Genomic DNA, 13,027 nt, shown 5'->3' with positions numbered 1-13,027 from the left:
ATCAACTTTCACTAAGAATGCAGATACTGGCATATATTGTTTCAATAAATAATGCAGTACTACTACTACCACTATGCCACGTTGCCGATAATGGCATTGCCATGCTTTCATGATTATAAGATAGAGATATGTAGGTCACCATTTGCCGGAAAGTCTCAAATCCAGCTTTTAAAATATTATACCTACCCTCATCATTTTAATTATTTCCCCACTGGTTTAATTTCTTCAATATTAAATCGTTGTTACTTTGTTTTCAGACATTCGCGCACACTTATTTTACCCTCAATTTGATCCATCTCTTCCTTGATCTATCCCATTAATTAGTCTTTTTTTTTTTTTATCATATATTATTCCATTAATTAATTGATCATGGCAAGTTTGACCACTTCAAAATGAGATGAGATATAAATTAATCCAAGTTGTTTTTAATTAATGGCCAACGCGTCATGCTTCTATAAGTTATTACAAGGTAAAATTGATCCTGATTAATTTACAACCAATATATCCCAAGCAAAAAAGATAAAAGTGATTCATAAAATCTGACAAAATATCTCGCATAAGTGAGAAAGATGTAATTAATCAGCAATGCAGTTGATTGGTACAACAATTAGGATAATATATCATGTTCTGGATGTTAACCTAATCATGAATCTATCAACTGTGGTGATGATCGAGTACTTTAACATATCAAATTACTTCATCTCATATTTGTTTAGTGCGTACGAATGAAAGCTATACATTTTTTTTTATTATTATTATTATTATCTATAATTCTATACTAATAATGACAGCTACAAAAAGATGTAAGTCCATTAGTTCTTTACAAGACATTCCAAAAATTCCAGTAGCTAGCTAAAGAAAAGAAAATGACTAGCTAGGATAAGCATTCATAAAGAACCGATCGATGTTAATTTAAGATATTTTTCTCTTGCCTATTCTTAATGTCAATATCGTATATTTAGTTAAAAATTAACTTAATCAATAAATTATCCAGATTTACGATATAACAAGAGAACCTATTGGTGTATATGGATTAAACCATCTAGCTAGGCATCGATCTCTTGAGGTTGGATATATATAGATTTGGAAAATAATTAATTGAACATGAAGCATCTAGATAAAATCGTACTCTAAAAGGGATAAGAACGATAGATCTAGAAGATGACAGAAAGGAAAGAGATATTTTGGTAACCCTATTTTGGAAATAATATGTATGTTAGTAATTAAATTGATCATTAACATATATATATATATATATATATATATACGTGTTCAACGTGCTGTTTGTTAATTAACTTGTCCACTATGATCTGTACCGATTATCCAAAACATGATATGCCAGTGTTTATCTGAATTTTTTACGATCATGATTAATTGTTTGTATGCATTGATGATAAGACCATTTTCCAATCTGATCAAGGATTACAGCTGCTAGCTAGGATCCTTATCAAATATATCAGCTGGCCTTCTTCAAATTAAATACGGTGGTATGCATGCACCAAAATAATTGGTCCAATTTGGTCTGCAGCTTAAATAGAGGTCCAATGATTTTGGTCTAATTTGGTCTTGTTCAAATTAGCATACTTAAAACGATGATGATGGTTCATAATCTCTTATATATAAGTTCACCTTGGTCTAAGTTGGCCTAATTTTTTATCAGATTGGCTCAATATAAGATGTTTATGTTATGAATTTAGAAATATGAATTATATTTAGGCAACAATTAATATACAATGATTTGTATTTATGATTTGAAAATATAACATAAGAACGGCAGAATCCATCTTGTCAAAAGAATATTTTTATATACACCTTGCCAATGCCAATTATGCCAGTAGTGGAGAAAGACAATTCTGAGGCAATGAGTAAGATGATGGAGCTAGTGTCAGAAAAATAAATGGAAGACCCTGAGTTGAGTTCAGTTCAGACTATACATGACAAATTACCAGAGAAAATTTGTGGTGCACGTAAGGCTATATATCCCAAAATGATATGATCATATGATACCAGCTAGCTACATTCAGATATAAAGTGTGGACATATATATATTTTAATAAAAAATAACGAATCTGTCCGTATTTTTGTTTTTGCGGATAACAATCATTGAGCACTCGGCAAACGTGTTGATAACAGTGGAGCGCTGCAACAAACTGCTACTTTTACCGTTCTGTTTTTCAGTGTACAGTGTATGAGTTTACTTAATACCTTTTTAAAGTGTAGACCGAAGCCTGTGAAGATTGTATAAAATTTTATAGTTAAAATCTAATATAAAATTGATAAATCAGTATTGAGTACTTTAGGAAGAAGTAAAAATGTACTATTGAGCGCTCTGTAATGACTACCAGATGCTTGACGCTTGACGTTTGTAAAAATAAAAATTACAGATGTCCTATTGAGAGAATTTCTCTATATATAGAAATAATCACTCGCTCACCATAGAGTGAAAAATTTCACGCTCACCTAATTACCCAACAATCACAGAGCAGAGAATTCAGTTATTGAGACCGTTTATTTCTTAGATCCCTTCTTAAGGGTCATCTCTATAAAAAATCAACCACATTCGTAATTTTTTATATTTCTCAAACATTGCTAACGACACCTTCCCCAAGCAAACCCCAATAACTTAATTAATTCAATCCAACAGTGGCAACTCTTAAAGTTGTTTGTTACAACTTACAAGTAATTAAAGCCGATGTAACAAGTTATCAATGAATTATTAGGAGAGCAAATTTGCTCTCAATTATTAGAATTAAAATTAGGTAGAGAGAAATTAAAGTAATGCAGATAAGAATGAAATTGAAATTAGAGAAACGAACGGCACAAAAAATGCAGAGACAAAATACAGAAGATATCAAGAGCTTAATTTGGCAACAACAAAACTGACATGGACATGACTGTAACCAATCAACATGAATGTTTTTCTCCAAAAATCCCCCATCCCTTGTGAAAAGCAAGTTTCAGAATATCCACGTCTCAGTGTGACTCAGTCCCACACTCCCACATGCACTGTCTATTCTAAATAATGCAATCATATTAAATATATATTTATATACAATAATGTTTTAAAATTAATTAGTTAGTAAGTAAATACAAAATTAACTACCATGTTGGGTCAATATATATACAATGTAATCTCAAAATCCGAACCGTCTATTTTTTAGGTCCTACTTCAAAGACCATCCCTGTAAAAAATCTTCAAATTCGGAAATCATTTAGTCATTTGATTATAATAACAACTATTTATATGTTTTTATCGAAAACACTGATCGTCTATTTATTTGATCTCAATTAAATGACTAAATGATTTCCAATTTAGTTGATTTTTTGTAATGATGATCTTTAAAGTATGACCTAAATAATTGATGGTTTTGATTATAAGATTAGTTATGTGGTGGTCCCAAAAGCATGGTTAGTTTTGTATTAACTTGCTAAAGTTAGTTTTAAAACACTCCTCTATATATAAATAGTAGACAAACAAAACTGTTCTCTTACAAAACAATCTAATAATATAAAATGTTCATATCCTTAGAATGTGAGTCTAGATTATTAATTTACTCATTATCTAAATGTGTGATTAAATTTATAAATAGAGCATTTCGATTCATTGTTGATTACATATCAAGTGCATGCAATAACTTTATCAATTGCCAGGTAATAAAATGCAAGAGATTTCTAATATGGGTCTCAAATGCGTTATCAGTAGTTGGCTTATCAACATTCTCCAAAAGCTTAAATTTTCAAGGAATGAGCTACCAATATATATATATATATATAATCAAATCAAATAGAATTTCTTTTTCTTTTTTTCAAATTAAACAGGACCAAACGACCTAGACATTGGAAATCTGGAAGCCAGGGCCAATAGAACTATAACCCTGGACTATAAAACGAACTGGACCAAATTGGATTAGCCAATTAGTGGCCCAGCCCAATTCCTTGCCCATTAACTAAAACATAATCTGGGTAATAGGATGGGCCTGCATTTGCACTTTTCTTTTTGGGCTGAGAATTGTAGTAAAAGAGCTTTGAACCCAACAGAAGTAGGGCCGGCCCAACTTCGGCCGACATTTTTTTAAAAATAAAATAATATATTTGATTGATTTTGAAGATCATTGTCCTACCAACATTCCGACCTAACGATTACAATCATTTTAGAGCATCATTAGCTTTGAGAGGCAGAGCCTCGTAGCAACGTGGATAGCCCACGATAATGGAAGAGACAGGATGACTCCCATGATGCTCAAGTTTTAACACCAATACAACAATTTTACTCATAGGCCATATTTACTCACTAGCCATCTAATTTGGTGTCTTGAGGTTGAAGATTATAAAAAGACAATGAAATTTAATGAGGACTCACATGGTGTGCATCTTTAGCTACAACTCACTCACATTTATATGGGTTATTATAAAATATCGTGAACTGGGTTATTATACATATATGTACACTGCTTCTAATTTGCACAGAAAACAAAATTCTACAACACCCAAATCAATGAAAATGAATGAATATATGAAAAAAAAAAAAAAAAAAAAAAAAAAAGGTGCAAAAGAAAACCACAAACCCAAAGTCCCTCCCATTCTCCACAATATATGCTCCCTAGTCACCAGCCTTGACATCTAAATCTTCATGTTCAAGCTCAAGCATGGATGATTGCCTGACAAGGAAAAAATACAAGGCATCAAATTCACCTGCCGTCCACTATACTAGTGTTAGACCAAGAGAGGGACATTGAAGTGGATATGGACTGCTTAATATCTTCAAAAGTTGGGTGTGAATTAGATCCATACCCAAAAGTCTCTGAGAACTCAGACCACATGTCCTTGGATTGCAACTTGTTCAGCAAATATGCATCCATATCCTCACTTTCAGACTCATTATCAGAAGCCTCATTCTTCCCCTCCAACACTTTCACTACTTGCCTCATGGATGGTCTTGCATTTGGGTCTGGGTATGCACACAACAATCCCAAATGTAGCACCCTCAACACTTCCTCTTCATTGTACCCTCCTTTAGCCCTTAACCTCTCATCAAACCCATGTAACAATTGCCCTTGAACCATAAGCTTCCACACCCATTCCACCAAAGGTGGCTTCCCTTCCTCTATAGGCCTCCTCCCACACATTACTTCTAGAGTCAAGATCCCGAACCCAAACACGTCGGTCTCAGTCGATGCTCGCCCTATCCGGACCACTTCCGGGGCCAAGTACCCCACAGTTCCAACCACCCTAGTGGTGCCAAGCACTTCACCATGCCCATGCATCCTTGCCAACCCAAAATCCCCTAGCCTTCCATTCATTTCCTTATCAAGTAACACATTGCTGGCCTTAATGTCCCTATGTAGGACTTTGGATTCCCACCCCTCATGTAAGTACAAGACCCCTGAAGCCACATCCCTCAAAACCCTTATTCTGTCTTCAAAGCTCAACATCTTACTCTCATCACAATCATCAAAGACTCTCTTGTCCAAACTCCCATTTTCCATATAATCATACACCAACATGAAGCTCCCCTTCTCTCTCTTACACCAACCTCTCAACCCCACCAAGTTCCTGTGCTTCAACCTCCCAATGCTTGAAATCTCAGCCAAGAACTCTCTCATTCCATCATTTTCATGTGAAATCCGCTTCACTGCAATCTCTGCCCCACCTGCTAAAGCACCCTTATACACCTTCCCATTCCCTCCAATCCCAATCACATTTTCTTCTGCAAAACCCTTTGTAGCCGCCTCAATTTCCTGGTAAGTAATCCGGTGTGGCCAGTACTCCAATTCCCACTCTTCCATTTCCTCTCTCTCCCTTGCAATCCTCCTTTGCCTCTTAATCAAAAACAGAGCAAACAGAGCACACAGACCAATCACAAACAAACCACCCACAGTGACTCCTGCAATAAACCCTTTTGACCTGAAAACTGAACTCTTTGGCAGCACAAAAGAAGGCAAACCCGCAGTGACCAAACTCTCACTCAACGAAAAGTTATTGTTGCTGAAGCTCCAAGCCAAAATCTTGTGGCTCTCAACCAACTTCCCTGTGGCACTTGTGAACCCAACAAACATTTCATCCTCAAAAACATCAGAGAGATTCAACCTAACACTCAAAATTGGTGTTCGAGGCCTTTTCGTGCCGGCTCGAGCCATAGTAACATTAATCAAGAAATCCTTGTAGTCGATCCAGACTTGGTAATTTTCACCATTGTTAAGGTCCAATTTCTTGAAATCCTTCTCATCACTACCGTCACTCCCTTCTGGCCAATACCCTGCCTCATTTGCTTCTATAGATTCAAGTGAATTCACATCGATCCCAACATGGTTGTCGCTGATGTCCTTGAATTCTTCATTCTTGAACACATCGAATTCGACCCCGAAGACATGGTTATTGGGGAGTCTATCGTTGGTGAGGTTGAAGAGGCCCAGATGCTGACTCGAGCTCGTGCCATTGATGCCAGAAAATGGGGAAAAAATGAAGACCATGCCATGGCCAGCAAGAATGTTCTTGTAAGGAGCTATGGAAAAAATGAAGGAAGTTGAAAAGGGATAGACGTACGAAGAGTTGGGTCGCTTTGTGGGGATCTTGGACTTGTAGAGAGCGCGACCGATTGAGAATTGTGTGTTGTTTGTGAGTGTGAGGACGCCAGATGAAACGGTGGCGTTGCTGTGGAGGAGCAACATGTCTGAGGAGTTGAAGCCATTGAACACAAAGTCCACGTCCAAAACTGGTTGGGAAGATAGGATTGTGGGTATTATTAGAATTAGCAGGAGGAGAAGATGGGGTTGTGGGTTGGTTTTGTTCATTGCAGAAAAGCAGAGGAAGCTGAAGAAGAAGATGATAAGGGAAATGAATGAATGAATGAATGAAACAGAGGAAGGGTCGCGTTTGCAGAGAAGAGTTGAATTAGATGATAAGGTGGTGTTTTTAAATTTTTTGGGTAGTCAAAGACTCAAGGTTTTAAGACTAATAAATGGACAGAGATGTCTTTCTGCCCTTTAAGTGGGGATTAATTGCTGTCTTGCTGAAAGCCGACTTGCCGACTCAAAAGGCATGTGTGTGGGCACATGCAAAGAGATTACAGACTAATTTAAAACTTTTTTTTTTTTTTTTTCTGGTGAAATAGTGTTTTTACTTTTTCTTTCCTTTTTTGGTAAAGTTAATCCATAGATTCATCATTCATCGTTCATGTAGGTTCAAGTGGATGCCGCCTATATAAGAATTTTATTATTTTCTTAAGATTCTTCTAGGAGTATATGCATTTTGATGTGTTATATTATATGCATTCAGTGTATACAAATATACTTTGATTAGTTTTCTACTGAAATTGTACGGTAGTGTATACAACTCCTTTTGTCATAAAAAGCTTTAGGCAAAACAACATGCTTTTTGTTGATGTCTATGTAAACTAAAGTAGAAGCCTATCTGTTGGAAAAAAAACATTCACACTTTTGGTTTTAACACAGGTGTGATTTATAGTTCTAATTTCTATATAGAAAATTTATATTTATACTATATTGCTAGTTAAAAATGATGAAAACAAATTTACTTTTAAAATCACAGTTAGGTTTTGCATGTTTATTGCGTAATACTTGGATGAAATTAAGTAACTCATTCTCGATCAATCAATTTTAGTGAAATCATTAACTAATTATTTATCAATTAAATTTATCTTCACGTTATTTAAAAATCACAACTTAGATTCATCATTTCTCACATTAATATTTCTAAAGAACAATAAAAAATAAACCTTTGCTATGAAATCATACAATGGCATATTGGTTATTTTGAGAGAAAGCTAGCCCAATTTATAGATTTCTGGTTGAAGAGTCAACGAGTACCTGGTTCATATAAATGCGATCCATCTATTAGATTTTTGTTTCCTTTATTGGGGTAACACCTTACCATAATCAATGAAGTAAAACCCACATATTCAAATGGTGGCTCTTGCCAAGTTATTGGACTCTCTCTATCTACAAAGGACAATACACATGGTTGGCTGCTGCACTTGGCGTCTCCCCCATTCGAGAAAATTCTCTGTACGTACGTTGTTTTTTGTTTCATAGTTTGACTCTCAGATTAATGGTTCACCCAACTAATTAATATTGGATTATAATTTATTATAAGGTTTAAGACTTTGACAATTGATCCATCATAGCAACTTTTTTATTAATATTTTACTGCACATTAACTATTCAACGTGGGCTGTGATTGAATGGTGTGCTAAAAGTCAAAATTTCTTTTCAGATTTGAGGATAATCAAATATGAGTACATTATACAATTTTACACATTTAGACAAAACAAGAATAATTGTAATGCAATTTAATTTGGATTATTAATGTTTGACCCTTCTAATAACCATTGTAAAACAATTTTTTTGTTTTTATTACTTGTTCCCTTATCATTTGAGTTTAATGGACTGTTGTAATAACTATTGTAATCCAGAGGTTTCTAGTGGAGACGTTTTACGGAGCAAACATATGTTTGGAGTATTAGTGATACGATTAGGCATAGCAAACATATAAAAAAGCCGTCGATCACATTATGAAGAAGAAAGTTTGTAAAAGTTTGGAAGTAGATTGACATGTCCTTTCTACGAATAAATTATCCTTTTTTCAAAATAAATTAGTTCAGATGGTGATTTTACAGGTGGGTGACCAATCATAATCAATGATCGATTAAATAATTAAAAGGGTTGATTTTGCAGAAACGGTTTCATGGGCATCCAGACAATAATTGTGTTATTTAAGAGGGTTTTGTTATTCTTATATAGTTATATATATTAATTAATTAATTAAAGGATATATATATATATAATATATTAATATTCTCTTATCAAATTGTTAGATAATTTATCAATATTATGGTATTGGACTATAAATTTGGATTATTATTCTTATAAGTGGTTCATATCTGAAGTATAGTAGAATAACATTATTTTATATTGTTTGTTAATCATTTTGACAATAGAATATTATTGTACTTTTATTAAGTAGGCATTTACTTGATTAAAATACACATTAATTTGGTGAGACCGTCATCAAATGTAATTGGTTGTCATAATTGGTCTGTTTTCTTCTTTTGGCCGGTTGATTCGATGGGTCACTCTTTGAACATTAAACACAATTGAACTCAAATTGTTTACATTTTAAGTTTTACAACAATCTCTTATGGGTATAAATATAAAATCAATACTAAAAAGATTAACTGATGATTGGTAATCATAATTATAATATATATGATATAATATACATGAATTGATGATAAACTGATATATTATATACATGGTTGAATTTACTTAACTCTATATTTGTTTTATAATTATGCTAAAACCAATTCTTGAATGTGTAATTCTCATAATTTTCATATTTTATCCATTATATTAGTCGACCATTAATAATTTTAATAAATATAATATAGAGCAAGTAGAAATAGTGATGCATATCTCATTAACGTTGTGAACTGAGACTGTTCCGCATGACTATAAAAACAACGGCGCGCACACGGGGTTTGACCGCTTGACAAGGGATAGCAATAGACTAGTGGCTGGAGGGCGGCCGGCTTTGATGCAGAGGTTCGTTTTTTAATTACCAAATTATAGCAAAATTCATATATAGAGACTATTGAGTGGCAAAGTCTTTTACTCATTTTAAGACTAATTACTGAAGATAATATATTAAAATTTTGTGGATATTAATATATAGAATTTGTATTATAAAACTTTTTTTAATGTTATATTCAACATGAAAAATGCTAAAAGGTTGAACTTTTTTTTCTCAACATTTGTTTCTCACCTTACGTATTTTTTTATATTTTTTTTTCAATATTCAATATATGAATATCATATAAATTGAGAAAAAAAAAAAAAATTCTTAACACTACTTATTTAACATATGCGACATGGCAATATGACAATGAGAAAATTATTAGAGGAATTAATTAGATGACGTCACCTGAAAGTCTAATAGACCCTATCAGTGGTAGTTGGTTGAGTATGTTGCATAGCCACCAAAAAAATTTTGAGCAAGTAGAAAGATATGTAATTTCACTAAACTTAAGGATATAATAGACGGTCAATCTTTTAAAATTAATCAAACCCACAAGTAATAGACTTTGGAGAGAAAGAGAAGGAGAAATAGAGCCAAAACTTGGAAGAGGAATGCTATGTGCATTCTCGCTTGTGTTTTTTTTTTATTTTTTTTTATTTATTATACAGTGTAGTTTTATAATAGACATCCTTTATCTCTATTTTAAAGTAACAATATAAAAAATTATTTAGTTTTATAATTATTATCAAATAAATAAATAATAAATTTAATTATTATCTATATTGTCTATTTATTTAATAATAGTAACATTACTAAAAAAAAATTTGAATGATGTTAATCGTTTGCAGAAATGATTATTAGAGAATGATTTAGAAATTGAATAATTTTAATTATGAAACTACAGTATGAAATAAAAAAATAAAAAAAAGAAAGCAGAAAAGAAAATACCGGTAGCATTCCTCAAACTTAAAGTAGCGCAGCCAATTAGGTGAATCAAGACTATTCAAGAGTAAAGAGCCTGCAGATTTTCCCCTCTTGTGCACGTATGTATCTAAAGTCAAATGGGTCAGTCCGTACATGTTTTAATTGACCATTTTGTCTTTCTCATCTCTAATCTCGAAACACACACTTGGATCGGGCTAAAATGATCCACATATATATTTTTTTTTTTTTGTGGTCAAAATGATTCCTAAGTCCTAACAAGTTCAAGAAAGGAAAAATTGCACCAATGCATGCATCTCATCATTGACTGCCATCAACATAAATGCTTGACAAGTTAACTTTTTTTGTTTGTTTTTTATAATCTAAAGAAATGTAATTTTGAGCAAAGTGAAAATAAATTCACTGCACCAATAATTAGTTAGTCATAGTTTAGCTTCACCAATATATAATACAGACATTTTGGCCATGCCCTTGGCCTTGATTATGATCCAGTTAAACTCTATAACTTTGAATTAAACATGCAAGAACCTTAGCTATATATGAATAGGTGGGCTGTTGGTGGGCCAATGGCTAATTAACAAGAATAATTGGGTCGTCTAATGAGGAGACAAAACTCCTAACCTTTGGGCCTTATGGGCTTTATGGGCTTACAGTGCCTACATGCCAGTCGATCCACCAGGCCCAAGTTGACTGACCGATCTGCAAAGTTTTCCGGCCCAACCATCTATATTTAGTCAAAGATCTAAAAACTAAAAAATAAAAATATCTGGGTTGAATCTTATTTGCAAGGTTAGGGACCACATATGCACCTTGATCCAAGAAAATAATAGGACCAGCTATAGGCTATATAGCCATGAGTGTGACAATCTATGGCAGCTATATATGCATGCTCGCACCAGTCACCCCCGAAACACCGAACCCATCAAAGCATGGTCCATTACATTCCAAAGCCATCTGATTATGTGGTTGTTGAGCCCACGTTTATGAGCAAGGTGGTGAAGTCGTGGTCTAGCATTGCTGGTCCCCCTTGGACGCTGACCTGGTTATTATTCCAAATTAAGTTTTGGCACATGATTTTTATATTTTTAATTAACAATGCAATTAAGCCATGACAATTGGCGTAGAGGGATTGAAAGGCCACTCCGACATGGTTTTAATTTAACCAAACCCCACCATTTGCATCTAATTAATGGTGGGCTTTTCTACATTAAATTTAGAAAAGTTTGGACCGATGAATTAGACGAATGTTTTAAACCCACCGTCAATCATCAGTCATTTGTTTAGCATGATTTCCTTTCCTTCCTCGTTAACTTGTATCTTTATTTGTCCTCTAAGATTGAGATTTGTATAGAACTAGGAAAGCTTTGTACTCTATATATATTGATGTACCATTAGGTTCTTTTTCTCTCGCACCCAAAACCCTAATTTTTCTTTTCTACCTCTTGCTTGCCGCAGCCTTCCATCACCACCAAAGCTAGCCTTGGCAATTAATTGTGCTTCATTATCCATTTGATTCAATCCATCCATCCATCCATTATTCAATTGGCAACTTGGGCATCAATTTTCCATTGATTTTCAATATAGCTAGCTTAGTTCGCATGCATTGAAAACTTTCAAAATCTGACAAAATGATGATAATGATAGAGGTCCCATTAGAGGAGTTTGAGTCAAATTATTGTATGCTACATGCACCTTTGAGTAGTAGCATGGCAAGCCACCTGAAAGCTGAACCAAATTTTGACAAATATGCAAGCATGTTTGTGTGTATTGTGACTTTTTTAATATTAATGGGAACTAGAAACGGGTTTATGTAACTTTTTTTTCTTGGTAGCTGTAACTTTTTATTTTTATGAAAAGGGTACCACATAATATAAAGGCTCATGCCATATTAAAACCTCTGCTCTCCATGAAAACAAACATGGAGAGCTTCTTCCATCCAAACAAGAGTGTTTACAACAGATTGAGAAAATCGCAATGAGCCGCTCAATTACAATAACGATAACGATATTGAAAAGAAATAAAATAAACAAAAGTGCAACAAACAACAAATGTCTTGAACCATAGCACACACCTAATGGGTACATGATATGTGTTTAAAACCTTAAATTTTAAATGCTAAAAAATATAAACTTAACCATGTAATTTAAATACAAGAGTTTATGTAACTATACAACAAATATGAATCCAAATTGTATATACATACATATGCTGCTTCAATGGTAAGAAATAAATTTATATATGACCATCACAGTAAGGCCCCGTTTGGGATTGCGGTGGAGGACCCAAAAGCTGCTGTGGATGACAATTCTCAATCACCTACAGCAGTTTTGGTGTTTGGTAAAAAAATAAAAAACTGTTTTTTCTCACAATTCTCAACTCCCCACAACAAAAACAAAAAGCATGTTTCTAGGTGCTTTTGAAAGCTGCAGTGATTCACAGCAACAATGAATATTTTATTTTACCCATAATACCCTCATTGATTTCTATGATTTTTATTTGTTTATTTTAAATTAAAAAATATGTCCATTGTTAGTTATATTTTATATTGTGA

General features: G+C 33.5%; 1 protein-coding gene across 2 annotated transcripts; it reads right to left on the bottom strand.

The window, feature by feature from the left end:
- Positions 1-4,535: 4,535 nt before the first annotated feature.
- LOC147296826 (Concanavalin A-like lectin protein kinase family protein) lies at positions 4,536-6,901 on the bottom strand. 2 transcript variants are annotated; one of them, XM_086244221.1, is made up of 2 exons: positions 4,792-6,901; positions 4,553-4,658 (listed from the first exon to the last, which is right to left on the bottom strand). In XM_086244221.1, the coding sequence occupies exons 1-2, from the start codon at positions 6,789-6,791 to the stop codon at positions 4,601-4,603; spliced, it is 2,058 nt and encodes a 685-aa protein (XP_086100347.1). In that variant the 5' UTR covers positions 6,792-6,901; the 3' UTR covers positions 4,553-4,600. The 2 variants fall into 2 exon arrangements, with proteins under 2 accessions (XP_086100339.1, XP_086100347.1); XM_086244213.1 differs by having other exon boundaries at positions 4,536-6,901.
- Positions 6,902-13,027: the final 6,126 nt, after the last annotated feature.

Source organism: Dryas octopetala, chromosome 1 (genome assembly GCF_963921425.1).
Source record: "Dryas octopetala chromosome 1, drDryOcto1.1, whole genome shotgun sequence".
In the NCBI taxonomy this organism is placed as follows: Eukaryota; Viridiplantae; Streptophyta; class Magnoliopsida; order Rosales; family Rosaceae; genus Dryas; species Dryas octopetala.
Note: the sequence above shows the minus strand (reverse complement) of the source record. Positions and strands in the feature narration are given on the sequence as shown.

Bases quoted from the DNA above. Each gene is read 5' to 3' on its own strand.
- LOC147296826 (XM_086244213.1), bottom strand. From the start codon at position 6,791: ATGAACAAAACCAACCCACAACCCCATCTTCTCCTCCTGCTAATTCTA.